At 36.8% G+C, this 27,593-nt stretch overlaps 1 protein-coding gene across 2 annotated transcripts in view; it reads right to left on the reverse strand.

Annotated features, from left to right (window-relative positions):
* Inpp4b (inositol polyphosphate-4-phosphatase type II B) overlaps positions 1–27,593 on the reverse strand; it is a 784,856-nt gene that overhangs the window by 177,649 nt on the left and 579,614 nt on the right. For both annotated transcript variants that reach the window (XM_047566293.1, XM_047566291.1), the window contains one exon: positions 22,200–22,347. In XM_047566293.1, coding sequence (XP_047422249.1) covers positions 22,200–22,347 — 148 coding nt within the window. The remainder of the gene's footprint in view (positions 1–22,199; positions 22,348–27,593) is intronic.

Below are 27,593 nucleotides of genomic sequence, written 5' to 3' on the forward strand. Positions count from 1 at the left end.
ACTCGAGTGCAATTTCTTTTTAAGTGTATTTGTCATTCAGTGAACAGGAACATCTGAGTTCAAAAATCCGGTGTTGCATCTCAATACACTTTCTCTTGCAGGTCCTGAAATCAAGCAATCTCAGGACAATAGGGAGGATATATATATATATACGAAAAAAATATATATATTCTTCATACATGAAGAAAGCAGACATGAGGCGGTATATTACTGAGCTGGGCAGAACTTTGCAAGCAAACATGGCTGGTTATTTGGTCATGTGGAATAAACCAAGAGCAATCACATGGAAACTCTGCACCTTACAAGACGCTAAATGGACAAAGAAACATTTGTATGCTAGTTCCATACCACATTCTATATTCCAGCAGTAAAGATTCATCCTACAGGACATTAAATTTTCCCACTTCCAGTTGTATATTCTGTCCCTTCTGGGTAGCCACTGGGAAAGCAATATCCCATTGGTGACAGAAAGTTCCTGGCTCTGGTCTGGTAAGACATGAGTACCAGAACTACTGAGGATCCTACCATGGCAGGTGCCACTGGGGGTCATGTTAAGATGAGCCTGGCAATTATCTTCCAGGAGGCTGTACAGCTAGGGACCTGAGAAGATGAGGTGTTAATGGTGGCTACAGATGGGGGTTCACCATTAGTCAACTGGTCAAAAACATAAAGGCACACTTGGGTTGAGCTAGTATATGGAAAAACACACAAACTGGATCCTGGACTGGCAAATCTTTATATAATTCAGATGTACATGTACGATTTTGTTATATCCCAATAGCATATAAAATAAGATCCCTAGTATAATATCAAGAACAATGCTTCAAATTGGTGGCCAGTTGCAATTCCCTCAAGACTCAAAGAGAGGAAGCAAACCAAGCTACAGTAGTCCATGCTCCAGCTGATCCTTGGAACCTTAAAGAATATCCATCAACCATCTCTTACCACACATTTAAGATTTTCCAAGTACCCTACCAATACTTCAGCTGCTCTGAGTTACTACCTGGTGAGGAACTTGTAGATCTTAATCCTGAGGGATTAAGCTCTTAGTTTCTTTGCTCTTACAGAGTTTTGGTTGCTGCAATTTCCCAATTCTTTTCTAGGCATGGAGCACCTGAGTTCCAGACCTTTTTCTCTTTGTCACTCCTGTCTTTTTGCAGTCCTATCTTCTCATAGCATGAGTATAGTAATCTTTCCATCTTTGTACCTCACAGTTTGGAAGCACACTTAGTAACCAGATCACATATGGAACCAATCACAGCTTCCATGTGAGTGGGACTTTTATTGGGTCATCTGACGGAACTGCTGCCCCCAACCCACCTCTGCCACAAGAACCGGGATTCAAATTAGCGAAGTCTAAGACTATAGAGAAAGAAAGCATATAAACTGCAAAGGGGGCACTGTGGTTGACTATAAAAAGGGCCCACCCTTATCCCAGAACTGTAAACTTTGGCTCTGATGAATGCAGCATCCTATATCAGCTGTTAGTTTAGCATGTTGCTTCATCCTAGAAGGCAATAATCCATTTCTCAGGATGATTTTGTTTCTTTGCTTCTGCTTCCCTTACCCCAATGTAGGTACAGTAACAGAGTTATTCATGATCAACATTATTCCACTCTTCCATCAGGTCAGTGGCTTTTGTGTGACAGAGCATGCCATGATTGGAAACTCACTGTTGTGCATTTTTTGAAATAGCAGCAAACAAGTTTTCCTTGGTAGGAACAATGTTGTAGGGGCACCATATCATTGGATCGGGCATTCTATAAACTGTCAGGTGTAGGTGCCAGCAGTGACACTGCAGGAGGACAGACAAAGATAGACTACATATTACCCACTTGGAACAAACTGTTATCCCCCTAAGGTAGAAGGGATCCAACTTCATTGCTTGCTAATTAAGCCACCACCAAACAGTGTGTGGGCTCCGAGGCATCAACTTAGTAGCTCATTGTCAGTCTGGCACTTAGGAGTCAACAGCAATGATGGTTATTTCAGCTTTGGAGAGAGAGGCCATGTCTTTGGGTCCATACATAGCTCCTACCACTGTCAACAGGTTGTTTTTTATTAGGATCTATTGCACAAACCCTGGGGTAGCTGAGAAAGTTGGTTGGCTTCTATCCCTGGACAGGGGTTACTATCCACCTGGTAGTAGTTTCCTCAGTAGCATTTATTGTTTTATAGGCATAAAGACTCTCTGTGCTCACTCCTCCAGACCCATCCACATTGTATCTCATTTGCCTAGACTTATCTCTTCCAGGTCCAGGAGGCCATTAACTTTATCAACACTCCATATACATCTGTACCTCAAGCCATCTCTTTCTCCAAATGAAGGGAATAATAAACTGTTTGCTGATGTGCCCACAGGGGAGACTTCCTTCACTTCTGATCATAAAATCCACCCAACATATATCAGGGCTGATCCATATCTGTTTGAATTCTTTCCTCCTCCTTGAGGGAACTCCCAGGCAGGCATAAGATGTGTGTTGAGAAAGAACATCAATGCCAATAAAGAAGGTGACATGAGTCCCTGTGACACCTCTTCATGCTAGATGCTCATACCTTCTGGATCGGCTTGAGTCCAGTTCCAAATGTATCACTCCCTTCTAATAACACATTGTTCCTGTATCATACCATTCCATAGGTTCAAGTCAATACCAATTCACAGTGGACAGGTCACAGTCCCTCTGTGTCCCACCAGCCTGGGTTCAGTCTCTGCTAGGGCCCTGTCTCACATCAAGAGCTATCTTTTCAAGTGGAAAGTAACTCTCTGACATAGGAGGCACTGGATAGGTTACTATCCACCTGGTACATGCCAGGACCCTAACTAAGGTCTACACTGAGACTTTCCTACTTGCATTTCCCAAAGACTTCACCTGGCAGTATTGCTTTTGGCCCCATTGGATCTCCTTGGATGACTTAGCCCAGTACCTGCAATATAGTCCTTACCTTCTGCAATGTCTCTCTGGTGGCCCTCCTTCCACAGTCTGCTTCTACACTCATAGTTTAACACACACATACACGCTCATGGGATGATTAATAGCTGAATAAGCACTAAATGAAAAGTACTAATGTTGTGCAGTTCATAAATACAGTTCAGAGCACAATTATTTATATGCATAGATGAAAAAAGTTTTTTAAGTTATACTAATTTTCCCCACTATTTCTCATTCCGGAAACATGTTAAAAGTGGGGGGGGGGCAACTATACCTATTTACACCAGTTATTTCACTGTATTATTAGCATCTTCTTTCCTTCTCAAAATATCAGATTATTCAAGTTATAAGGATAACAGAATCAATAAAACCTTTTAAAATAAAAACAACAACCAAATCATACAGGATGGTACACTGGGATGGAGACTCAGAGAATAGTTTGAAATCTGTTGTTTCACAGGTGAAGAAGCCCAGGTAAAATTGCTTGGTAGTCTTGGAGTCCATAGAGGACCACTAAGCTTTAGACTGCAGTTCCCATGTCCATTCCTTCCTTACTTCATATGATTACCTGCTATAAAAACAAGGACACACACACACACACACACACACACACAATAAAAAAAGATGACAGACTGAAAAAATGTTGGATGAGTGGGATTTAGGATGTGAGCTATTGACCTCTGGAACTAGTAAATTTTCAAGTACTTTTTTTTTTTTTTCAAGTACTTTTAAAAGTAAACCTGACGGTTTAGACATTAAATTCTCCCTGAAAAGTTCATAAGGTAATATAGGAATGTTCAGAGGTAGAATGATTTGATTAGGAAAGCTATAACCTGATCAGTGGATTCATCCATTTGATGGATTGATAATTTGAATGGATTACTGGGTGGTAACTATTGGCTGGAGGAAATAGGTCACTGGGGATGTGTCCTTGAGGGTTATACTTTTTCTCTGGTCCCTCACTGACTCTCTCTGCTTCCTCGTTTCCATGAGCCAAGCAGCTTTCTCTAGCACCCCAACTTTTCCTCCTCTAAGTTGTTCTTGTCAAGTGTTGGGTCACAGCAATGAACATCTGACTGATAAATTTGAACAAAGGACAAATTACACAATGGGATTTTTTACTTCTGGATATTTTAGTTGTGCATGGAGGGGTGGGTGGGTAGACTAAGGGAAAAGGCCTGTGTCTGTCCATTTATATTAAGTTCAAGTGCACGATGGTGTCCAGCATTAAGAGGACCCTGGGTCTCATCCCTTCATGTTGTCTCATGCATACAAATGGCAATCGTGTATTAAAATCAGACTTAAATTATTACACGTTTTTACTAAGTCTTTGGAGTATATGGCAAAGCAGATGAATTGTGTAAAGATATGTTTAATTCAGAGAAAAATATTTTTTAAAAATACTCCTTCCCCATCTACAAACATTCTAATTTTATTCACAGTAACAACAGTTCTACTTTCAAAAGTTCTCTCTTTCAATTGTGATTTTGCAAAACTACCAACCAAATGATTCTCCCTGGAAAACCTACCACCCTGCTAAATACATACCATCTCATACATTGATTCCTTTTCTCACTAGAGATCTGTCTCTAAAACACATCTTCTAGCCTGCCTCCAACTTCTCCTGATTCTCTAGGAGTCCAACAGGTTAAAAAAAAAAAAGTTGAGAATAAAATATTTAATATTAAAATATTAATAAGCTTAGGCCTCTTACACAGTAAACACTTTTTGTCACTTAGCTGACAAAAAATGTCTGTCCCATTTCCTTCTGCAACCTACAGAGGTAAAAGAAAAATAATAAAAAACAAATCTCCAAAGAAGACAGATGATTGCGAAGGCCTACTCAGGAAACATTCAGCGCTGTGGATCTGGGTATTGGGACTGTGGAGTGTGACATTCTTGATTCTTGATAAAATATTCATATGGATCTCTGGAAATAAGCTTAAGAAGTACCTTTGGTCTGTATGACTTCTTTTGTTTTTACCTTGCTTAAACATTTCAAAAACACATGCTTTATATTTTCAGTAAAATAGAAGTTCCTCAAGGTCATCACAATCCTCTGGAAGGTCCACAAGGTGGAACACCCTACAACTCATGCACAATGTTTCAAACATAAACCACGGAAAGACAGGATGAGAAAATAAGATTAAAATGAAAAAAAAAAAAAAAAAAAACTCCATAAAAAAATTTTAAAAATAACAGAGAAATAATTGAACACAGAATTTATGGCAGAGAACCTGGAAGAAAATAGCCAAACCTGCTTTAAATATTTTACCTATAATACATAAAACATTGGCAAGAGTGTTAAATTGATGAATGGTTTTTAAACTTTGTTTCTTCTCTTCTGGGGCTAGAGAGCCCGGGCATGGTCCAGTAAGGCATAGTCCTCAGGCCCCAGGCCTCATTTCATACACCCATCTGCCCAGCTGTATGTATCTCTTTTATTTATACTGTAATTCTGTGTTTAAATGTGTTTGGGGAGAAAAATTCTCCTGCTGAAATAAATATCGCAAGGTTTAAGACCAACAAAATAAAAAATAGTAAAAACAGAAAAAAAATGAACTTCTATTTAAAGCCTACAGCACAGGATGAGGGAGATTCCAACATGGGACAAATGTGCTTTGAACCTGTAATAGGCAGAGACTTGCCTTAGTCATCTAGTGTCCTACTGTAGTCCCCCATCCTTGGGATGTATTCAATATGGGCTTGTTAAGTGAATGAATGAAAAGTACACTTGGAGATTGTCGTTCTTAGATTTTCCTAAAATTTGGGATAAAGCTATAATATAGATTAACCTGGAAGTAGAGGGCTGAGCTGTGGCCAGCTGCAGTGCTGAACTAACACACTGTGGAACCTTCTAACCTTGTACGATTTAGGTCTGAAATTTTGGATCAGGCAAGTCTTCCTTAGGGATACAGACTTGAAATTTTATCTTCTTATGGCATTTCTTGCTGTGATAATTAATTTTATGTGTCAATGTGGCTGGGATACAAGGTGCCCAAATATTTGGTAGAATATTCTAGGTGTGTCTGCTGATGATGTTTTAAGATGACATTGACATCAGAATTGGTGCGTCAGGAAAGTAGATTGCCCTCCCTAATGTGGGAGGATCTCAAGCAAGCAGCAGAAGGCCTCAAGAGAACAAAAAGGCTGATCTTCCCTCAAGTAAGAGAGAATTCTCTTGCCTTACAACCTTGGAAACAGAACTTTGGCTTTCTCCTGCCTTCATACTCAGACTGAATCGTTGTCTCCTCCAGGGTCTCAGGTTCCCTGACTCAGACTGAAACGTGTTCATCATTTCCCCTGGCTCTCCTGCTGGCCAACTCACCTGTGGATCCTGGGACTTTCAGCTTCCATAATTACATAAGCCAATTCCTTAGAATACACAGGGACACAAACACACACACACACACACACGCACACACACACACAAACTATTCTGTTTCTCTAGGGAATCTTGAGGAATACACTCTGCTGGGATTCTATCACATAGATTTCTCTCTGGTGCATAAAAAGCCAGGGGTGGGAGGATCTAGGCTAGAGGGAAATTGGAGGGAAACATCTGGAATTTAGTTTAGACTCATCTGTGGACTTGTAATCCATACACCCCATTTCATAAAGACCCTCTTGACTTCTTCAAAGGAAAAATGACTACAGAGATGTACAACTTGTGTAAGGGCCATGGACAAGAAATCTCTAAAGTCTTGAAGTCACAACTCTGCATGTGAATATGCATTTTATTAGGTGGGGAACCTAGAATGATAAACTTTAACATTTTGAGTACATAAAATCAAATATCCCTGGAATTAAGAAAAATAATTATTATAACAAACAATAGTTGAGAATAACAGTTACTTCCTTTATCAGAAAGTGGTTTGTCCAAATAAAATCGTCTGGAAAAAAATTTATATACCAAAGAATAGAGCTGAATATGAAACATTAAAATGTTATTTGAGAATGTTATTATTTAAGTAAATAGAAATATTTTCCCAAAATGAGCTTTATAATACCATTTTGTAGAATAAAAATATCTCTAAATTTTAAAAGAGCCTTTTGGTAATCATCACATAGTAAAACTACATGTGGGTGTACACGGGTGGAAAGTTTAACAGCCAAGCTGCTTTCATTCATTAAGCAAAATTAGACCTTAAATCAAATCCCAAAGAAGTCATAAAAAATTTATCAGCTAGGAAAAAATGAAATACCAAATAGTCAGTGAAGAATAGACCACATAAATGGCTGGTGGGTGGCTTCAATTTCATAAAGTGGTTGGGCGACACCATAAAACTGAGCAAAGTTCAACTGGATGTCAAGTTTCACAGTATGTTCAACACCCAATTCAAAATGTCTGTACTTTAACCAATACAGGGATAAAAATTGTATCTATAAATTATAGGCTTATTTTTCAAAAAATTCATTTTTCTAAATGACAATGTAGTTAGTGCTACGATCCATGAGCCACTATTTCAATGAAAAACGACGGAATATTTCTGAGTGGTCATTCGCTCTGATTTTCACTTGACATTAAAATAAGTGGTTATTGTACTATTCACTCAATAAAGTTTCAATTTATATGCAAAGACTAAGAATTGAAACACAGTTATTACAGGATTTAGTTGTAATCACAGAATCTGTTTGTATCTGATAAACAGCCAGATTCTGTAATTTAATTTTAGGTAACTGCATTAGAAAAAATGAGGAAAAATAAGTATGCCTTATCCCAGCCAAAGAGTCTATTTATTATTCCTGATAAAGGTGAACGGGTGTTTATTTCTAAATAACATCCTGCTTACCATTGGTAGTTTGTTTTAAAGTTTAAAGACATGGACGACATGTATTTTTTAATATTTCAAAGTTCAGCTCTCCACTTATGTTAAGAGGGTGGCACACTGCCTTGAGTAAGGTCTTGCTCAAGTGCACGTCTTAATGACATGTCTTTCCGCTCCCAGGAGCCACGAGGGTTACAAACTGTACTTGAAAGACCAGCAGAGCCAGAAAGTTTACTGGGGCTCTCAGCACCCTCTCGTCACCCTCTCACACCTCCACCTACGCTTTCAGAAACCGCAGACGTTTCTGGATACTGTCCCTTCCAACATCCTTAACCCGGACTGAGGATGTCTCCCCGCATAGTGAGACAGGCAGACGAAATTCAGGAGGCTTCACTGACTGTTTTACATCACACTGGGCTGGTTGGGGGACACCATGACCCTTCCCATATTAGTCCTTATCTCTTCCTTTTGATAATCAGAGTTAATTTTGCATAAAATGTATCTCTCCATTAAATCCTCACAATCCCCAGGATTCACTGTTTCAGAGCTGTACCAAACAGAACTAAAAATTCGGTGTTATCTATTCCTCTGGAGATGGCCTTCATTCCCAAGGATTTGGATTCCTTGCTTTACTCCAAAAGGCATTTCCCTCTCAATCAATCAATTTCTGTCTGGCTACTTTTTCTCTCTAGTTGCTTTTCTCCTTGAATGTTGGTCTGCCTTCCTAAATAAATTTCTTTGATGCTTAAAAAAAAACAAACAAACAAAAAACCAAAACAAAACAACAACAAAAAGAAAACCACTTCAGTCACACCAGGCACACTTCAAGTACTTGGTAGCCAAAAGGTTAATATAAGGAACATAATAGAACATTTCCATTACCTGGAGAGTTTGAATGAATAGGGTTGTTCCAGACAAATGAGAAGAATGTGACTGAGAATGAGGTGAATTGATGAATGCCTCATTACTGGTAAGTGGCAAAATCAGGACTTGTACCCAGGTCGTACCAACGTAAATCCTATTCTCTGTAATTATTTTTGGTGGGGAGGTTGTGGGTACTGGGGATTGAACTCAGGGTCACTGGACCACTGAGTCACATCCCCAGATCTGTTTTGTATTTTATTTAGAGACAGAGGCTCACTGAGTTGCTTACCACCTTGCTTTTGCTGAGGAGGCTGGTTTTGAACTCTAGATCTTTCTGCTTCAGCCTCCTGAGCCACTGGTATTACGGGCCATGGGCCACTGTGTCTGGCTCTATTCTCTGTAATTTTATTCCTGGTGAGTATAGTTTCTCCTAATGAAAACATCCCAGAAAAGGCCAAGATTTGACTCTCCCATCTGAGGGACTCATCTGAATATCACTACCATCCAGCTCCACAGAGAGCTATTCAAATAGTTTTCTGTGAGTGTGCAAAATCAGGGTTGTCTATCATGTGATAGACAATCTTGGCTGCTGAAAAGTCAATCAATACAGCAAAATATTATTTATTTTCTTTTTATTTAACAAATATTTATGCAGTACTTACTCTGTGCCAGGTACTATCTGAGAACTTGACAAACAGGCATTCATATGATACTCATAACAACCCACTGAAGAAGATAAATTATTATCATCCTCATTTTATAAATGAGGAAATAGAGGCCAGAGAAGTTAAGTAATTCACCCATGGTCAGCTACCTGCTGAGTACCAGGGTTGGCATGAAGCCCAGGCAGTTTGGCTTGGGGGCTATAATGTTTTCTAGGGCTGTCATAACAAAATATCACAGCCTGGGTGGCTTAATCATAGAAATATATTTTCACATGGTTCTGGAGGCTACAAGTCCAAGATCAAGGGGTCAGTGGGTTTGGCTTCTCCTGAGACTTCCAATCCTTGGCTGAAGGCGAACCCCTCTTTGCTCTTACAATGTTATTCCTCTGTGTACACGAACCCTTGGTTTCTCTCTCTGTATCTTATATAGACATCAGCCAGACTGAGTTATTAAGCCAAAAGAGATTAAAATAAATTATGGACTTAGTTTTGCGTCTGAGACATTACAAACTTTCTCTTGGGGTGAGAAATAACAGTAGCTTTGATATATGTATTTTTTGCCAAGAACATGATTCTTTACATGAATGTTAGGAAAGATTTCTTCAGACAAAAGTCATGTGTGTCCATATACTAGACATGTTTTATCCATAATTTGAAATCTCACAATAACTACATGCATATATATCACTTAGGCCCATTTTTACAGTTGAAGAAACTGAAAATTAAAGCAATCAGATTGTCAAGCCATATCACATAGCTGTTCAGAGGGGTTGGTTGAGCCAAGTTTCAGACCTGGTATGTGTGTGTGTTGCGTGTGCGCACACAACACACACACACAAAACAAATACCTGTAGTCTATGCTACATCCTTGTGATTGCTTATTTAACTAACACCTAGTCTTGCAAGACAAATGATCTTATAACCTAAATAGTTTGAAAAATCAGGAAATTGAAAAATTAATTTTCTACAAATTTTGAGTATGTTCCAAGTAGCAGATATAGATTTTGAGCTCAATCTATAAAAATTCCAATTCTGGGCTTTTATGTTTACAACACACTTTTCCATACTCAAGTTGTTTGAAATAAAGAATCTTGGCCCAATAGGAAAAAATGTTTCTTTATGAGTTTTGCCCTATTCTTTCCTGTGGGGATATTATAATACCCAAACAATGATATATAAAACCATATTTCTTTCACCATCTTGAAGTTCCTAAGTGCTCTACAGGACCTCTCATTAAATGATACCAAGAATCCATAACAATGAACTTAATGGCACACAGCATCTGCCCTCCGTACTAGGACTTAGTAGGGCAAAAGCACTTTTCAAGATAAACAACATACCACGTGGTATTCTAACTGTGCATCAACATTACATCAAGAAAAATGAACAGACGAAATAACACTAATCAGGCATAAGCTGATAGTAGAGTCCTGATGGAAAGTTTTCTAATGCATCTTCTGTGAATTCTTTGGACTTCATTATTCTCAAGGAGTGCAAGAAAGGGAGAGAGTGAGAAAGAAACACAAAGAAAACAGGAAGAGACAGGATACTACAGAAACTTCTACTAGACTCAACAGTTTGAGGTTTACTTGATATGTATGAGATCTAAATACAGTGGCTGGCTCCCCATTGCTTTTCCCACTAACCAATATTTCTTTAAAATCATCAAAGATTCTCATTGTGCCTTTTGTTTTAACCAAGTGCGCAAATGTCAACAGACATCCCCAAACATCCCTGCTTCAGCTGTGCAAAAGAAAAGAAGGCATGTGACCTGGCTGGAGAATTAGGGAGACATAAGATCATGCTTGCCTTGTAGGCCATGGGAAGGAATAACTATGACTGGAAATATATTGACAGAAAGTATATAAACTGATTTCAGGAAGTCACCTCATGCTCAATGGACAGGCTGGGTTGCTATGTAATAAAATCCTAGTCTAAATATATTTATATAGTGAAGAAGTTTTAGAAATAAAATTTACCTCAATAAACCTGGCTTCAATTTTAATATTAAAGACAGATTTTTTAACCCTTTAAAAGGCATTCTGAAGTGGTATCATTTTGAAATACAATGAATCATTTTTTAAATGACAGTTACAAATACTGTAAGATAATGTGCAGGACCCAGCCTGGTGGTGCACGCCTGTAATCCCAGCAGCTCAGGAGGCTGAGGCAGGAGGATCACAAGTTCAAAGCCAGCCTCAGCAAAAGCAAGGCCCTAAGCAACTTAGGGAAATCCTGTCTCTAAATAAAATATAAAAATGGGTCTGGGAATACGACTCAGTGGTTAAACGCCCCTCAGTTCAATCCCTTACATACCAAAAAAAAAAAAAAAAAAGATAATGTGCAATATCAGAGAATTATCTTCTTTCTCCAAAAATAGCTTAGAAAACAAACTCAAGTGAAGGAAAATAAAATTTAAGTATACATACAGAACATGTCTCTTTAACATACGCCCTGTGTATCATCTATGATTTCAAAGTCGGGGGATTCTAAGAGATCTTAGTGGCCATATTTTTCAGATGTAAAAGTACATTATATTCAAGAAGTAGATTTAGGATACAGATGTATACCTAAATAGATAAGCTCAACATAGTGATAGAATATATATTTAAAATATAGAATATTTGAAACGGTTAGTGATGAACAAAATATATGTGATAGTCATTGATACAAAATATTTTATCATCATGGGTCTAGTGTATGTACAGCATTTGCAAATTGAGATATCTAAAACAAAACATTCTCAAAGAGACCCATAAAATCTCATACTTAAAATTTATAAATCTGAAACTCTTCTTTAGTTTTCCATAATGAAATTTTGGTTCATATTTTTAAATACTTTGTTTATAAGATTGTAAATATTTTTATGCAATTCACTAAAATTTTTTGTACAATGAAAGGTTTTCAAATACCATTTTTTTGCCTAGAAATATAAGTGTTTTGATAAAGCCACTATGCCATGGCCATGAGTGTCTCACCTAACCTACACATGTGCACACCATGTTTGAATACATTTGTATCCTGAATGAAGCTTAAGCTATATAGGTACCATCGTTCTGTAGAGTAACTAGCATACTTCAATGTAGGCTGGGCATAGCAAAATTTTGAAATCATACCAAATTTGGAGAAAACACACAACATAAACCAAATATGTGGCAATATAAAAACAACCTGTAAAAATTTTATCAGTAGTAGTTTGGGAAGATCTATATAACTTGTCTGCACCCAACCCAAGCTTAAAGGAAAATAAAGCTTGAAGTACTATAAACACAAGCAAACCTATTTCTATATAATCACACACACACACACACACACACACACACACACACTATATATATATATATATATGACATATACATACATATATATACACACAGATATATACATATAATTTTTAACACATACTCTCTCCTTTTCCTTCCATTAAATTACTCCATGAAAAACTAGTTCCCATTTCTGCCAGTTTTCAGTTATACCAGATAGAAGAAGTGGTTTGCTTTTCAATACCAAATCCCCAATGTATCATAATTATGGAATGACTTACTAAAGTTCTCAAAAAGAAAGTGTTAAACTGAGTACTTTATAAGCAGAAGTTTGTCTCTTCTCCCATTCCCAGCACATAACCCCAACATTGTTCTTGAAAGGTTAAATATCAAAAATATCACCCCAAAACTCCCACTGTATATCTGCATTTTAAAAATATTTTAAATCACATTTTGTGAGCCTGCAAGTGAATCATGGATTTTAAGGAAAAAAAAAAAAAAAAAAGTAAGGTTGTAGGTAGACAGAAAAGTCATTAGTAGACTGTTACATTATCATTAAAAAAAGAAATGGGGGTATTCTGATTAGAGCAGGTGGGGTTGGAAGAAATTGTGGCAGGAGATTGATCAGAAACTGATTCTGGAAGCTGAAGGTGGGTAAGTGTAGTTGAGATAGGACAAAAGCGTAGGTTCTATACTTCTGAACTGAGTTGATGGAGGGCATAGGGTGGAGTCAGGTAAGGAGGCAGGAACTAATGGAGGAAGAATGATTTTGAACAGAGAGAGAAGAGTTAAGCTTCAGGCATGTGGAGTAACTGCAAGATGTAAATAGACAGTCAGCAGGGGGTAGAATAGAGGTATCTGGACCTTGGAAGATAAGTGGGAGTTAAAGGATTTAGAAACAATGGCATAGAGCTGACAATGGACTCCATGGGAGTAAATGTGACAAATCACAAGTAGCATGAGAGAGGCAATGCAGAGCTCAGCATGAGAAGAGCCCATGGAGGAGACCAGCAGGCGAGGCAGGGGACACCTGACTCCTGCTGCCTCAACTGATGGGAAGGAAGCCTTTCCCAGAGCAGGTGGATGCTGCAGACAGGCCAGAAATCTAAGGCTAATGTCTAGCCATTTTGATGTAATGACAAAGGTGTCATTAGGAGATTTTATCATCTAACCCTTTTAAAGTTTGGCAGATCAAGTAGCCGGAAAAAAAAAAAAATGGAAAAAAATCAATAAGAGATTGAGAATATAATAATAACAATGATAATTTCAAGTTTAAAGAAATTATTACAAATTTGTACATCTCAGCTATAAAGTATAATTTATTTTCATATATCTATAAAATGATCAAGGAAAAGGTTATAAGGAAAACAAATATGAAGCCATTCATTACTCAGAATGTCTAAGCAAAGCGGGGTGTGGCTGGGGAAGACAAAATGATAATATCTTTAAAATAAGATATAATTTTCTAAATAACAAGTGATCAAGAATGAAATAAAACTAGAATTAAAAACTTTCAAAACTACTAAAAAATGGCAGCATACATGGCAGGCAACATACATGTGCCGAAGATTCAACACAAAGTCAAAAGTTTTTGATCATTTCATCCTTTAAACAAACAGAATAGAAATAAAGGTAGCATGCAGTTCATTTAAGAAGTCAATTTTTTAAGTCAATTTTTTAAAAAGGAATTTGATGAAAACAAATATTTGATTGAGAAAATAAGAGTAGAATTAATAAATCCATAAGAATTATTCTAAATTACCAATAAAAAATCAAACATTAGTTCTTTCAAGAAACATAAAAGCCCAATGAAAAGAACTACAAACGTGCTTTTGAATGTCTAAGAGAAGGTATGACAGGAGCATACTCCTGAATGTAAAAAACCAAAACTCCAAAGATATCCATTTTTAGGGTAAATTTGCTGTAACTAATACTTTTTAATATTTCTAATTACTTTAGTGGGGATGGTGGGGAGGGATGGAAATTGGGCAAATATCATAAGTAAGTAAGAAAGAAATGAAAATTGACTAAATTTTCAGAAATGTAGCCAACATTTGATAACATGTTAAATAAATTCTTGATAACACAATTTTAAAATGTAGAATAATAAAAAACATGTTATATTTTTATTGAGGCTGAACTGACCTGACAATAAAGGCAAGTTTTCTACACACAATTTCACAATACAAATAATTACATAATATAAAGTATAAAATTAGAAATACTACTTTAAAAATGTTACAAACTAGCCACATAAGTATCTCTTGCAAACCAAAAGAAAAGATGAATAGCTTATTTCAACACAGGCCTGTTATGTGTATTTGTGTGAGTATCTGTAATATAGACAAATGTTCAACCATAGAAGTAATAAAAAAGTAAGTTTGAAAACTAATAAGAGTTCAAGGTTTGCATTATAGAAGTGAAAACAGATGAAACTTTCTGAAGGCAATTAGGAAATATGAAACCAAAGCCACTACCACCACACACACACAGACACACACACACACACACACACACACACACACATCTTGTTTCAGCAATTTTACTCCTAGTATTTAAAAATAAAGGATACTAAAGATATATATGAATACGTGTTTAGGTGATTTTCTCATTAAATTTATATTGTGTAATATATAAAACCATATAAGTAACAATTTATATGCACTTTATTGACCTGTTCTATGACAGAATATCATGTAACTATGCAGATTATACTTTAGAAAACATTTAGGAAAGTATGAAAATATTAATAATACACAGGAAAAAATGGAAGTTATAAAATGATATATGTGATATAGTATCATTTTCAATAAAGCAAATAGGCAAGGATACAGGACTTCACGACCCATAGCCTTGACAACCTGGTAGCTAAGCCAAGCTGTGGAAATGATGGTGGAAAGATGGCAGATGCATATTGCTCCGTCCCCCAAGCTGTGTCTGGTGCATGAGAAATCTAAAGGTTTCCACATATCCACAATGGTAAAATTGCTGCAAAGGCCAGTGTTTTGGTGGAGTATATGATCAGGATGAAAAAAACTATGAAGGGTAAATATGTGAATATCAGATGCAAGAGGATCCCGATGGGATGACAAGAAACCACCTAAAAGACCAGGCGGAACCCATGCATCTCAGTGATTACCCATCATCCCATCACAGAAACCAGTAGGCATTCAAAGGACACCAGGAGGAATCAAGAAGCCCTTTGTTACTGATGCTGGGTATACAGTGCAAGCCCAGTCTCATTGACTGAGATATTGTCTTAGGGCAAGGAAGGGGAAAAGTGAAGTTCTAAAGGACTAGTAATTTTCCTAAAAAGAGTCACCCCCAAATTTTTAAAATCAAGCCTGAGAAGATCTAAGTTTTGAATAGACTTTGATAATTAGATTGAAGGTAAGCTTTTAAACTATAGGAAGTGGAGCTATGGTTAACTGCAAGTCTAAGCTATGTTATTTGCAAAGGTTAGTGTATTAATGTTATATAGCTGCGAAACAACTGTCATTCTAAATTCACCACCCAGGAACAATCAATAATGACTATGCTAGTATATTTCCTTCTAGCTTTTAAATGTTTTAATCAAAATTAAGATGAAATATTTTAACTGATTACTGAAATATTTTAACTGATTAGTCATATTTTCATTTAACATGATATAGTAGAATCATAGATGGATTTAAAATACAACTCAGATGTGCAAGGAAATTAAGCTTGCTGCCAGTGTATGATGGTCATGGAGGCTCAAATTCTATTTACCACAATGAAGCTTACAAGATGAAAGAGAATGTAGAAATTAAAGATGGTAATTTTCCTTCTTGATAGGGAATTTAGAATTATTTTTTTCTTTTTTATATTTTCTGTATTTTTACTTTTTTTATAATGGGCATGTGTTATTTTCAAGGTAAAATTTCAATATATATTCTACATATTTGTAAACTCTGGTTTCAGAAACAAGAAATCAGAAAATTACTAAGTGCAATATGAGTTTTTCTTCACAGCAGTAAACATATCTTGAGTGATATCTAAGCTCCCTGATGGCAAATATTTTGGACCTAAACCACAATATAAAACTCAAAGCATGATGTTATGAAAACACTTCACTGCCAATTCAAAAGCTGTTATATATGTGAACATGAACTCAGAAGGTGCTATGCTTAGGCCAATCAGAAGGAGCTTCCAAGGGACTTAAACTCTGCCACAGCCCTAAGAATTGATCTGCGAACGATTTCAAATTTAATAGAAGTACTTCATGTGAAGTCCAAAAGTCACACTAACTGTGAGACTAATAGCGAGGGTGTTTTGGGGTGGCATCTACAGGCAAGGATAGACACTGTGTCTGATTGATGTGAAAGTAGCTGCAGCTTAGCTCTGTCACTGCCGGAACATTTACACTCAGTGTCAAGCTTGGCTTGGCCATAAAGGGCACAGTTCTCCTCTCCTCAACCCTGTATGTGCGCACTACATGAACAGGCCCACAGTACACACACCTGGCCCCTGCAAACAGACCCACAACAACTTAACAACCCCCGTGTGTGAAAGTTAATAATATGCTTGACTGTGATGAGTAGGGTTTCATTCTTACTAAGTTAAAATTATGAAACTACTAATATGTCTTGTCTTTAAGGCACAGTTTTGAATATATAGACCTAAATTTTCCTTCATTTTCTTCCTTCTATTTTCTTTTCCAATTAAATCCATAATCAAACTTCAAGAAATATCTGTCTGTGAATTTCTGAAACTATATCAATCATTGCAGTCATTTTAATTTCCCATTTTTTAGAGCCTGGGTAAATAAAATAAGGGCAGTAATATAAGAAACTATTCAAATAAATGCCTAAACCCTCCTACAGAGAGATGGTAACACACCAACTCAGAACTGTTGACTCTTTGGCCATGGGTTAATTACATAAAAGTTCAAAACTGGGATTAAAAAGGAGATTTAAAGAGTGAAATCATCATGAAAGCAAGTCTAGGATTTTCAAAATAGATATTAAGGGCTGATTTGTTAGCAAATTCATCAGCATGGGAATTAAGAGGCAAGTCCTGTTTTCTAAGCACTGTTGAAATACAGCTATCATTATTCATTCAAATGTTGGATACACTTGTTTTTGGGTTACAAGAGCAAATACCCATATGCCTTGCAAAGACAAAACTATCTAATCCCAGCACTTAAGGTAAAGTTTTTGCTGACTACTGATGTAGGTAGGGCATGACTGAGCTCATGCTGTATTCGCTGAGATTTTTAAAAGTATATTTTTATTCGTATCTATCAATCTATCATCTATCTATCTATACCTACAGGTCTCATACAAAGCAAAATATGAAAAGAGCTGGGAATAGTGTTGGTGCACACCTGCAATCCCAGAGGCTGAGAAGGCTGAGGCAGGAGATCGCAAGTTCAAAGCCAGCCTCAGAAACTTAGTGAGACCCTAAGAAATTCAGTGAGACCCTGTCTTAAAATAAAAAATAAAAACACAGAGGCTGGGTATGTGGCTCTGTGGTTAAGCGCTCCTCAGTTCAATCCTTGGTATGTGTATTTTTGTGTGTGTGTGTCCTTCACCAAAAATGTAATAAAATGATTTACTCAATATTTATGTTAAAGGCTCAAAAACTAGTTACATAGAAAACATAGTTATACAGAAAATGTCATGCATCCCCAGCAAAGGAAATGCTCCTAAGTAAAGCTGCCCAGGAAATGATCTTTTGTTTTTTCCTGAAGAGAAACCTCAAGCTTTTTGATTAATAATTCTCCAAGGGAAGATTTCCAAGCACTTTAATGAAGTGTTTTATATTGCGAAGTGTTTTATATCGTTTTCAAGTGCTGAAAGAGAACGGCACTATGGCAACTCAGTAAGAATCCATCTAATTGTGGGGATGGGAGGGAAGACAAGTGGGACCAGATCTTTCTGGAATCAGAATAAAAGTAATGGAACAGCCGCTGAGAAAAGTATTTCAGAGAAGTTTGGTGCAGGCTGGGGATTCCGCCTCACAAAGAAATATGTTGCAAGTATTTTTGAAGGAGTTCCTATTCTTACATTAGCAATTTATTTTTATATTATTTATTAATTTATACAATTTATGTACTCATCTAGAATATTCTACAAATAGAATCTTTCATTTAGCTTATTAGATGACATATATCCTCAAGTCGGTTTTTCAAGAAAGCTTGTGGGTGGCATTTTCTGAGCTCCTGCATATTTAAGTATGTCATTTCCATTGCCGTCATTCATAAAAAATTCATAACCTGACCCTAAATAATAAGGTGGGGTCACAGCCTTTTCCTCTCAGAAATCATTAGACATTATTCCATTGGCTCCTGCCATTTGGTTCTGCAGTGAAGTACAAGGTTAGCCCGATTTTGGCCGGAAAGTAAAAAAGGCACCCCTGTGGATACAGACACCCAGCCACTGCTTCCTTTCAAGCTTTTGCACACACGACTCTTTCCCAAGACTATTTAAAATTATTTAGCAGTTTCCAGCTCCTGCACCACACATCAAACATCTCTCTCATCCTTTTGAGTTTTTTTTTCACCTTTGTTTAACATTTAGGGAGAGTTTATCATATTTGTCTTCCACATTACTGATATGATTTCTTAGCATCAGATCTTCTCTGCTGGCTCTGTGGATTTAATTTGGCTGCTGCCCTTTAAAATTTCATTACTTCCACCATTATCACTTCCTTCTTGTCCTTTTCCCTTTCAATGGTTACTTTCCTGTGAGTTTCTGATTCTGCTTCCTAATAATCTTATCTTCATAACATTATGCTCAGATGGCTAGTCAACTTTTGTCCTTTTTTAAATTTCCCTTCGAGTCTTTGGGGTGATTTTTTCCCTCCTCTTCCCTTCGTAATGTTTTAAAGGTTCAGTGTTGAATTTTTTAACACTTTCTAGTGACAGAAAATTTATAGAAAAAGTGTCAAATAAAGCAAAAGTGATCTAGAACAGGCTGGTCATCACTGTCCCTAGGCAGAATTAAGAATCTAACAGGTTGTTATGTTGTTTGGTTTCCTAAGACTGAAATGTGACTTGCTCTGAACAATCCCAGTTTCTAGTTCTCTCTCGGGCAATGGAACCTCATATTTAGAGGCAAGGGTCCTTGTTCTCCACCAAAACTGCCCACCTGTGTTTTCCATGAGTCAGTGAATATTTTGCTATGAATGCAATGGAGAGGCAGGGTGGAGGGACAAGGAAGCAGAGTAGGTGGACAACACCTGATTGTTATAAGAAAACAATGAGCAAATTTTGGTAGGACTCTGCCTACCAAAATTCAACAGTTTAGTAGTGTCTCCATATTCCCTGCTCATTATTTCTCCCCAGGATATCCTATCAGTGAATGGATACAGAGACATTCATGGGAGTGGAATCTAATTCGGGGTTGGAGATACCACAGTGGTGGACTCAGAAGTAGAAGATGTGCCCCAGAAGGCCAGCTTCTCAGCCTTTGAGATGTTTCCAAATGAATGACCAAAGGGATATTGGGACAGAACGTAGGATTTTTCCCTTTATCTTCTGTCTTACTAGCTTGTTACATTTTTTAAATTAAATAGCATCAGTGGTCCATCAACCAAGATTTTTCAACCACAAAATATTAGCATAAAATTAATTATGTTATATGGAATATAGTATATATATCATGTCAGTAGATTTCAGTGGTTTTTGAACTGCCATAATTTTCCATTTTCTATGTCTCTGTGCATGTCTCGGTGGGAATTTAGGACTGGCTAAGCTAGGTGCAACTACTCAGTTACCATTTATAAGGTAAAGTACAGTCACTACTTAAATTTACCTCATATGACAAATCCTTTTCTATGACCCTCAGCTGAACAAAGGTGCTAGTTACTGCCTGGCACCTGAGATTCATGCTTGTCTTCTGAGGGGTCCTTTCTTGTCTACTAATCCTGTGAGAACCTGATGCCTCCAACACTTTAGTGTGAAATGGTGGTCCTTGAAGGACCCAAGTAGGGGTGGTTCTTGGTGTCTAATTGTCTGAACACAACAATGTTGAGGAGGATGACTCTCTTAGGACCTTAAAGACCTGAACTCCATGTTGCTCTTCTCTACTGTACGAACTTCCTTATCTCTCCTGGGAACTGTCTTTGCTCACTACCTATTCATGCCACTAGCTCCAGGTGACACTGAAAACCCATTTTAGAATACGTTGGCTCACATTAACTTACTCTTGCAGCTGGATCTTCTGTAGTCTATGTAGGTTCCTGGACAAGTCACAGGTTCTCTTGACCTGTGTCTGATTGGTCTGATACTTACTGCCTGATTTCTGGGGTCTGATTTTCCTTGCTCTGCTGTATTCCTCTTTTCCTTTCAACCTTTATTGCCCTAGATCCAGATGTCCTTCTAATCCAGATTCCTGCCACATTTCCCCTAAAAGTCAGTTTCTGTTCTCTTTCTGCCTCACTTTGGTTTATAGTATTTGTGTGGTTATAGGAACCCTAACCAAATTTGTCAACACCTAGCAGATTTAACTTGCCCTGTCTATGGTTCCCTTGATGGCATAGGTCAACAGGAATCCCAGGGACTTTGTGTCTACCAAAGGCATATGATCCTGTATTTCAGCAATTACAGACTGTTACCCATGAAAATTATCTGAGATTTAGAGCCTTAAAGGAATTCAGTATAACACAGTATTCAACATTTTAAAAGTCAGGACAGGTTTGTTTAAAAGGCAAACAAACAAATTATTTAATTAGTCATGGTTCAGAGATATTCTAATCAACCAATAAGTTCTTAAGTTCTTCTGCCTTTTTTTATAGTAACTGACTTAACTTCATGGTACAATACTGTCCGTTTGCATAGCAAATTTTATCCAATATCTTAAATGGTTTTTCAGACCAAAAATATCTTAAAGGCTTGCTACAGATGAGTAGTCCAAAGAGGAGGTCTACGCTGCTTTAATTCAAATAGGAATTAAAGAAACAGTTATCATAAGTAGATGAGGTAAAGACAAAAGGATTAGTACAGGTCAAAGCTCAACTTATTGACTAGATACCAAGCTGTCCATAAGAAACTGAGTTTGATCAAGTCACAAAAGAAAAGCACATGTGTAATTTAAAATTTTATATTTGAGATATTTAAAAAGTAAAAATTAAAAGGCAGGTAAGATGAACTATAATAATAAATTTAATTTATCCCAATATACTCACAATGTTAACATTTCATTATTAAATTATTTGTGTGTGTGTATGTGTATATGTGTATGTACAGTGGGTGCACCAAGAATTTGAGATTTCATGTGTATTTTATACCTACAAAACAACCCAATGGAAAGTATATTTTAAATGATCAATAGCCCATAGAACCAATACCACCATAGCAGACAGTGAAGGTCTAAATATTTATGTTATCATCAAATTTAAAAGTTCTAGAAAAAGAATAGATAATTAGTGATAAGCATATGAGTTATTACATATGTCAATTTATGTCAATTATGACATAACAACCTGTTAGATTCTGAATACTGACTAGGAACAGTGATTACCAGCCTGTTTTATATCACTTTTGCTTTAATACAATACCTTTTCTATAAGGTAATGGCCAAATTATATTATTATATTGCATGCATGTATTTCACAATATGTTTATTTCAAAACAAGTTGGAGATGATAAACATACATAATTTTTAAATTTGTTAATTAAAAAAATTAAAAAATGATGTGAAGAGAAAAATAATGTGAGAGGCAGTGATAAAATACTTTTCTTACCTACACAAATCTTCTTTTATGTGAAGGGAAATCAGTTCCTTGGGAATATGAAAAGAAAGTATGCTCTCTGACATCTGCTCCCGGATGCGCATCCACTTATTGTCAGATGTGGGAAATCTGTATAATTTACACACTGGATTCTTTAACACTGGGAAGAAAAAAGATAAAGGTAATCGATAATTTACAAACAAGTGCACATCAGATGAAGCAAAATTAATGTTAATCAGGGTAACATTCTATTTATTTGATCAAAAATGTATTTACCAGAATTCATTAGTATATTTGAATTTCTAAGAATTTTATTTTTATGTAGTGTTTTTGTTTCTGTAGCATCTGAAAACATACAGTCTTTGTTAGCCAACAAATATATAAAGATATATTCAACGTAGTTAGCAAATTAGAGTAATACAAATCAAAACTACAATGAGATTTCATCTCAGGCAGGTTAGAATGGCAGCCATCAAGAACACAAACAACAATGAATACTGGAGAGGATGTGGAGGAAAAGGAACACTTCTACTCTGTTGATTGGATGGTAAGCTAATACAAATACTATGGAAATCAGTATGGAGGTTCCTCAAAAGACTAGGGATGGAACCACCATGTGACCTATCTTTACCACTTCTCATTATTTATCCTAAAGAATTATAGTCATCACACTATAGTGATACCCATGTTTGTAGTAGTACAATTCACAATAGCCAAACTGTGGAACCAGCCTAGGTGTCCATTGGCAGATAAATGGATAAAGAATATGTGATATATACATATATATATATATATATATATATATATATATATATATAAAACAATGGAGTTGTTACAGTTGAGATAATAGGTATCCCTTAAAAGCTCATGTGTAAGACAATGTAAGAAAGTTTAGAGGCAAAATAATTGGGTTATGAGTCTTAACTCATCAGTACATTGATCCTCTGATGGGGATTAAGTGGGAGGTAAATGCTTTTGGGTAAATATTGTCCTTGGTTAGAGGAGTTGTCTCTCTGTCTGCTTCCTGATTTCATGTACTGAAGTCTAACAGGCAATGAAACTTCAGATCAATCACTAGTCAAGCATCTGTGATTAGCTGGCTCCAGTTTACCAATAAAACTGATTAAAAATATAGTTGATACTGAAGTGGATGTAAGGCTTTAAATAATATCAAGCATGGTACATGGTAGCTCAGGTCTCCTCAACGTACAGGCATAAAAGTCTTTCAAATGTTAGGTCTCTGTGAGACTACAGTATATCATTCACTACTTGGGTAAACATATAATATCTTTCTGAACATTGAAATGAGAATCTATTTATTCATTCTTCTGCAACCATCCATGCTCAAAGGTATACTCTGAGCATTATCATTATCACAATTGGCATCAATTACAGCAGAGACCTTGATGTCAAGCATCTCATTCTTCAACCCACAGATTCAAATCTGTGGTATATTTACATACCCCTGTCAAGAATGAGACAGAGGGCTCACCTTTCAACAGGACCAACAGAGACCAGAAAACAGTAGAATATTTCCAGTGTGCTGAGAGAAAATATTTTAAAAGCTAGAGCTATGTGCCCAAAGAGATTATCCTTTGAATATCTTCATGATCATTTAGGTTTTGTCAATTGGATTCTATCACAAATACATACAGAGCCTTCATTATATTTATTTCCTTTCATCTAAAATAGAAGAACTTGCAGTCAGTCAATAAAAGAACTACATGATTTCATTCATTTTTAAAGTGACAATGTTTCAAAGATGTAAAAATTTTACTACTGCTTCTATTAACATATCTCTAGAGTTGGAAAAATATGTATTGAATTCAATATAGTGTCAGTCAGGTTAAATCATATGGATGAGATCTCACGAATTCTAAAATATATCACATGGTTAGGAAATGTTAATGCTTCCTTTTATGGAAAAACAAAACCTTCAATCTCTGAAATGTCCAAATTGTTGCATAACATGTAAATATTCAATTGCTATATGTGCTGTGTTTTAATCTCTTTTTTTTTAATTACACAGAATTTTTGTATCTCCCTAAACACAGTCAGGAAGAATCTTTGGATTTTTCTTGGCCTTTATAGGTAAGTAATTTTAAAAAATCATATTTTGAATTATGTCAGAAAGTAGAAAAATATTTTCTCTTTAATCTCAAAACATGTCCCTTAAATTTCACATATTTTTGACTTTTCATTTTAATGTTCTAAAAAGAAACAGCAGATCACAAGCAGTTTGATTAATGAGTTTGGGGATGCTCCTTTGGACACAAGGCACACACCATCCAAACATTCCATGGGAATGCTGTTATTTTTGAAGGAAATACCTGGGGCAAATAATCAAAACATCAGGCAACTTAATCATGCCCCCTCCCCAAAAATCTTCTCCCCAACTTTCATGCCATGGATTCTGATCTTTTGAGACTCATGTCTTCAGACGTTGGTACTAAATTGTGTACATTAACCAGGATTTAAATTCAGATATGGTAGGATCTACTTTGCAACTCAATTAGATCCACCAGTGTTCCTTCTTGAGTACCTGCTGTGTCTGAGGTAAGAAGACCTAGTGTTTATCATAAAATACTATATGATGGACATGATAATAAAAATGAGGAGGTATGATCTGACCTTATTCCTCCACGCAAGTTCATTGTACTAGTCACAAGAAGACCAGATAACATGCCTCAACTCAAAATTCTTGCTGTGGTGGTGAGGTAGTCATTGTCACACAAAAGAATGGCATGGTACTCACGCATCCAATAGTGAACAATGACTCACAAATGATAAATGCTTTGCCCAACTCTTTTAAATACTTCTACCTTATAGCAGAGATACAATTTCAGCAATTTTTTGTACATGTTCCAGCTGTTTATGTGAGTGACTGTGTGAATGACTTTCAGCTCTGGTTCTCCACTGTGCCAATTGTGTTTTATGTAGGAGCAGCTTTCTTGACCACATAACTAGGCTCATCCCAAAAACAATATGTAAGTAGCACCTAGTGCATGTTCTTTCCAAAGACAATTCTGTGCATATTCTCCATCTCCAATTTTTACAATGCTTTTTGCCAGAACAACTGCTAAGAATATCATGTGCCAGATTCTGTCAAGAGAAAGGTAGTTTAGGGTTATTTTGGACCACACCGTGGTCTTGTGATGACTTAATGAGGGTTAAAGTTCCCAACCAGTCCAGATTTTAATTGATCCACTCCCCTTTAAATTTGCCCCTTGAGATGAACACAAGTATAGAAAGTTTTCTCCAAAATTGCAACTCCAACTCAAATGTCTATATTATTTCTCTCAGAAATAACATTTAGCAAGGTAGCATGCCACCTGCCTTTCCACGGGATTCAGCAATTGTGAAAGCCAAGCTGCGGCAGTTCTGAATAATTCAAAATAAAGATGCCAAGGAAATGTTCAACAAAACCAACACAGATAACACATAAAAAAGACTGCTGCTCAAGCAACCTGGGGCAGGAAAAATAAACCAGAGTTATCCCAGGATGGTTTCTCTCCTCTCTAACAAAGGAGTGCTAGGGATAACGGTGGGTTGACTGGACAAGGGAATTTGGAAATATGATTCAGGGTCCCAGGGATCATCAAAAAGCAGGAACACTTGTTTCATCAGGTTATCTTTTATACACTGCTCCAGGGAAAGCTCATCTATGGCTGTCTTCATGTACTTCCTTGCCTTCAGGATAAGGCAGAAGTTATATATTTAAATCGAATTTGACTTTATAGGCTTAGGGCCTTAAAAAAATCACTAGTTAATGTGCTGTACATTCTTAGAGAGAATCCATTCATTCTGTAGTTTTAATTATGCAGTTGTTTAATTGTTTAATTATTCAGCTGAATGTGCGTATAGTGCCTATTCTCCAAATGCTATATTACACTTATTCAGGGTAAGTCCTTGTAATCCAATTAGATACTGGCAGACCCTCATTTAAGCTTACAAATATCACACACACACACACACACACACACACACACCTGAAATGTAGGTTGGCTGTTTTTTAAAATTGCATGAGAACTGAAAAATCTAAACAAAGATCCCAAAAAACACCATCCTGGGTCTGGCTCTAAGCAAACAGAGGGAAAGAAAAACAAGAAAGGACCTCAGAAAATACAGCAAAGAGATATATCTTTTTTAAATGATACAGGAAAAATAAATTGGTGAAAAATTGAATTCGCAAGAAATTTTCAGGGACATTTCTTTATGTATGTTATAAATTCTAAGTGTATTACTATTTTAAATAATCAAAAATAGAGTAGAAATGGAATATACTCTAAGTTGGACAAAGAACTGCTTTCCTAATGCAGCCAAACCCAGAAGCTCTTGGCCTTCCATCTTAAATTTAAGGCCAAGAATAAGAAAAACTATAACAGATGCCATAATAAAATATGAAAGTAATATTTGTCTCCATTTGGTGACACTTGGTGAATTTACTTTACAGAATTTGGACTTAGATACTGGGTGGACAGTAAAAAGAATTTGCTTCAGTTCTTTTGCTTCTGTTTCTGTCAGTGAAGGGTATAACTAGAAAAGCTGTAAGAGGGTTCATATTTCATGTGAGAAACCTAGAATGGCCTGTAGTCCACTGAGCTCACCAAGTTCTCTGCCAACATGCTTCCGCTGCTTTCTCTGGACCTCAGAAGAAACCCCTTTTTCTGAGCTGCATGCTATATACCCAGCTCAAATGGCACCTCCTCCAGGAAGCTTTCCTTGGCCTCCTCTGCCTCCCTCCATCAGACGTCTCTCCTCTTACTCCATCACAGTGCTTGCCAACTATGCTACGGTTGCCAGTCTTACATGGGACAGTTTGGATGTTGAATGTCTTGTACAGGTCCATGTGTTAAAGGTTTGGTGCTGAAGGTGGTAGGTAAGGAAATTTCAGGAAGGGCAGCCTAATGGAAGGTCCTTGGGTGACTGGAGGCACACCCATTGAGGGGAATGTGCACACAGGTCTCCTTCTTTTCCTTCATCTTTGTTTGCTTTCTGGCACATGAGTTGAGCAGTTTGCTTTACCACATGTTCCCACCATGATATGCCATTCTTGTCAGAGGCCCTAAGCTAATGGAGTCTCATAATCTTGGACTGGAAACTCCAAAACTGTGAGTCCAAGTAAATCTTTTCTCTTTATCAGCTGATTGCTTCAGTCATTTTCTTATAGCAAGGCAAAGCATACTAATACACTGGTCCATGTCCCCCATAAGAATACGAACTCTTTTTTTGGAGGGGGATAGGACCTGTGCAGCTGTTTTCCTCACTGTCCTTGTCTCTTCTCCTGTACCTGCATGGGGCCCAGTAAATGCAAACAAAGCACAGAAATGAGTCTAGATTTTGCAATGTAGATGTTTTCCATCATTACTTTTCCTATGAAAAGAACAGACATGGCATCAATAATTG

Source organism: Sciurus carolinensis, chromosome 10, assembly GCF_902686445.1.
Source record: "Sciurus carolinensis chromosome 10, mSciCar1.2, whole genome shotgun sequence".
In the NCBI taxonomy this organism is placed as follows: Eukaryota; Metazoa; Chordata; class Mammalia; order Rodentia; family Sciuridae; genus Sciurus; species Sciurus carolinensis.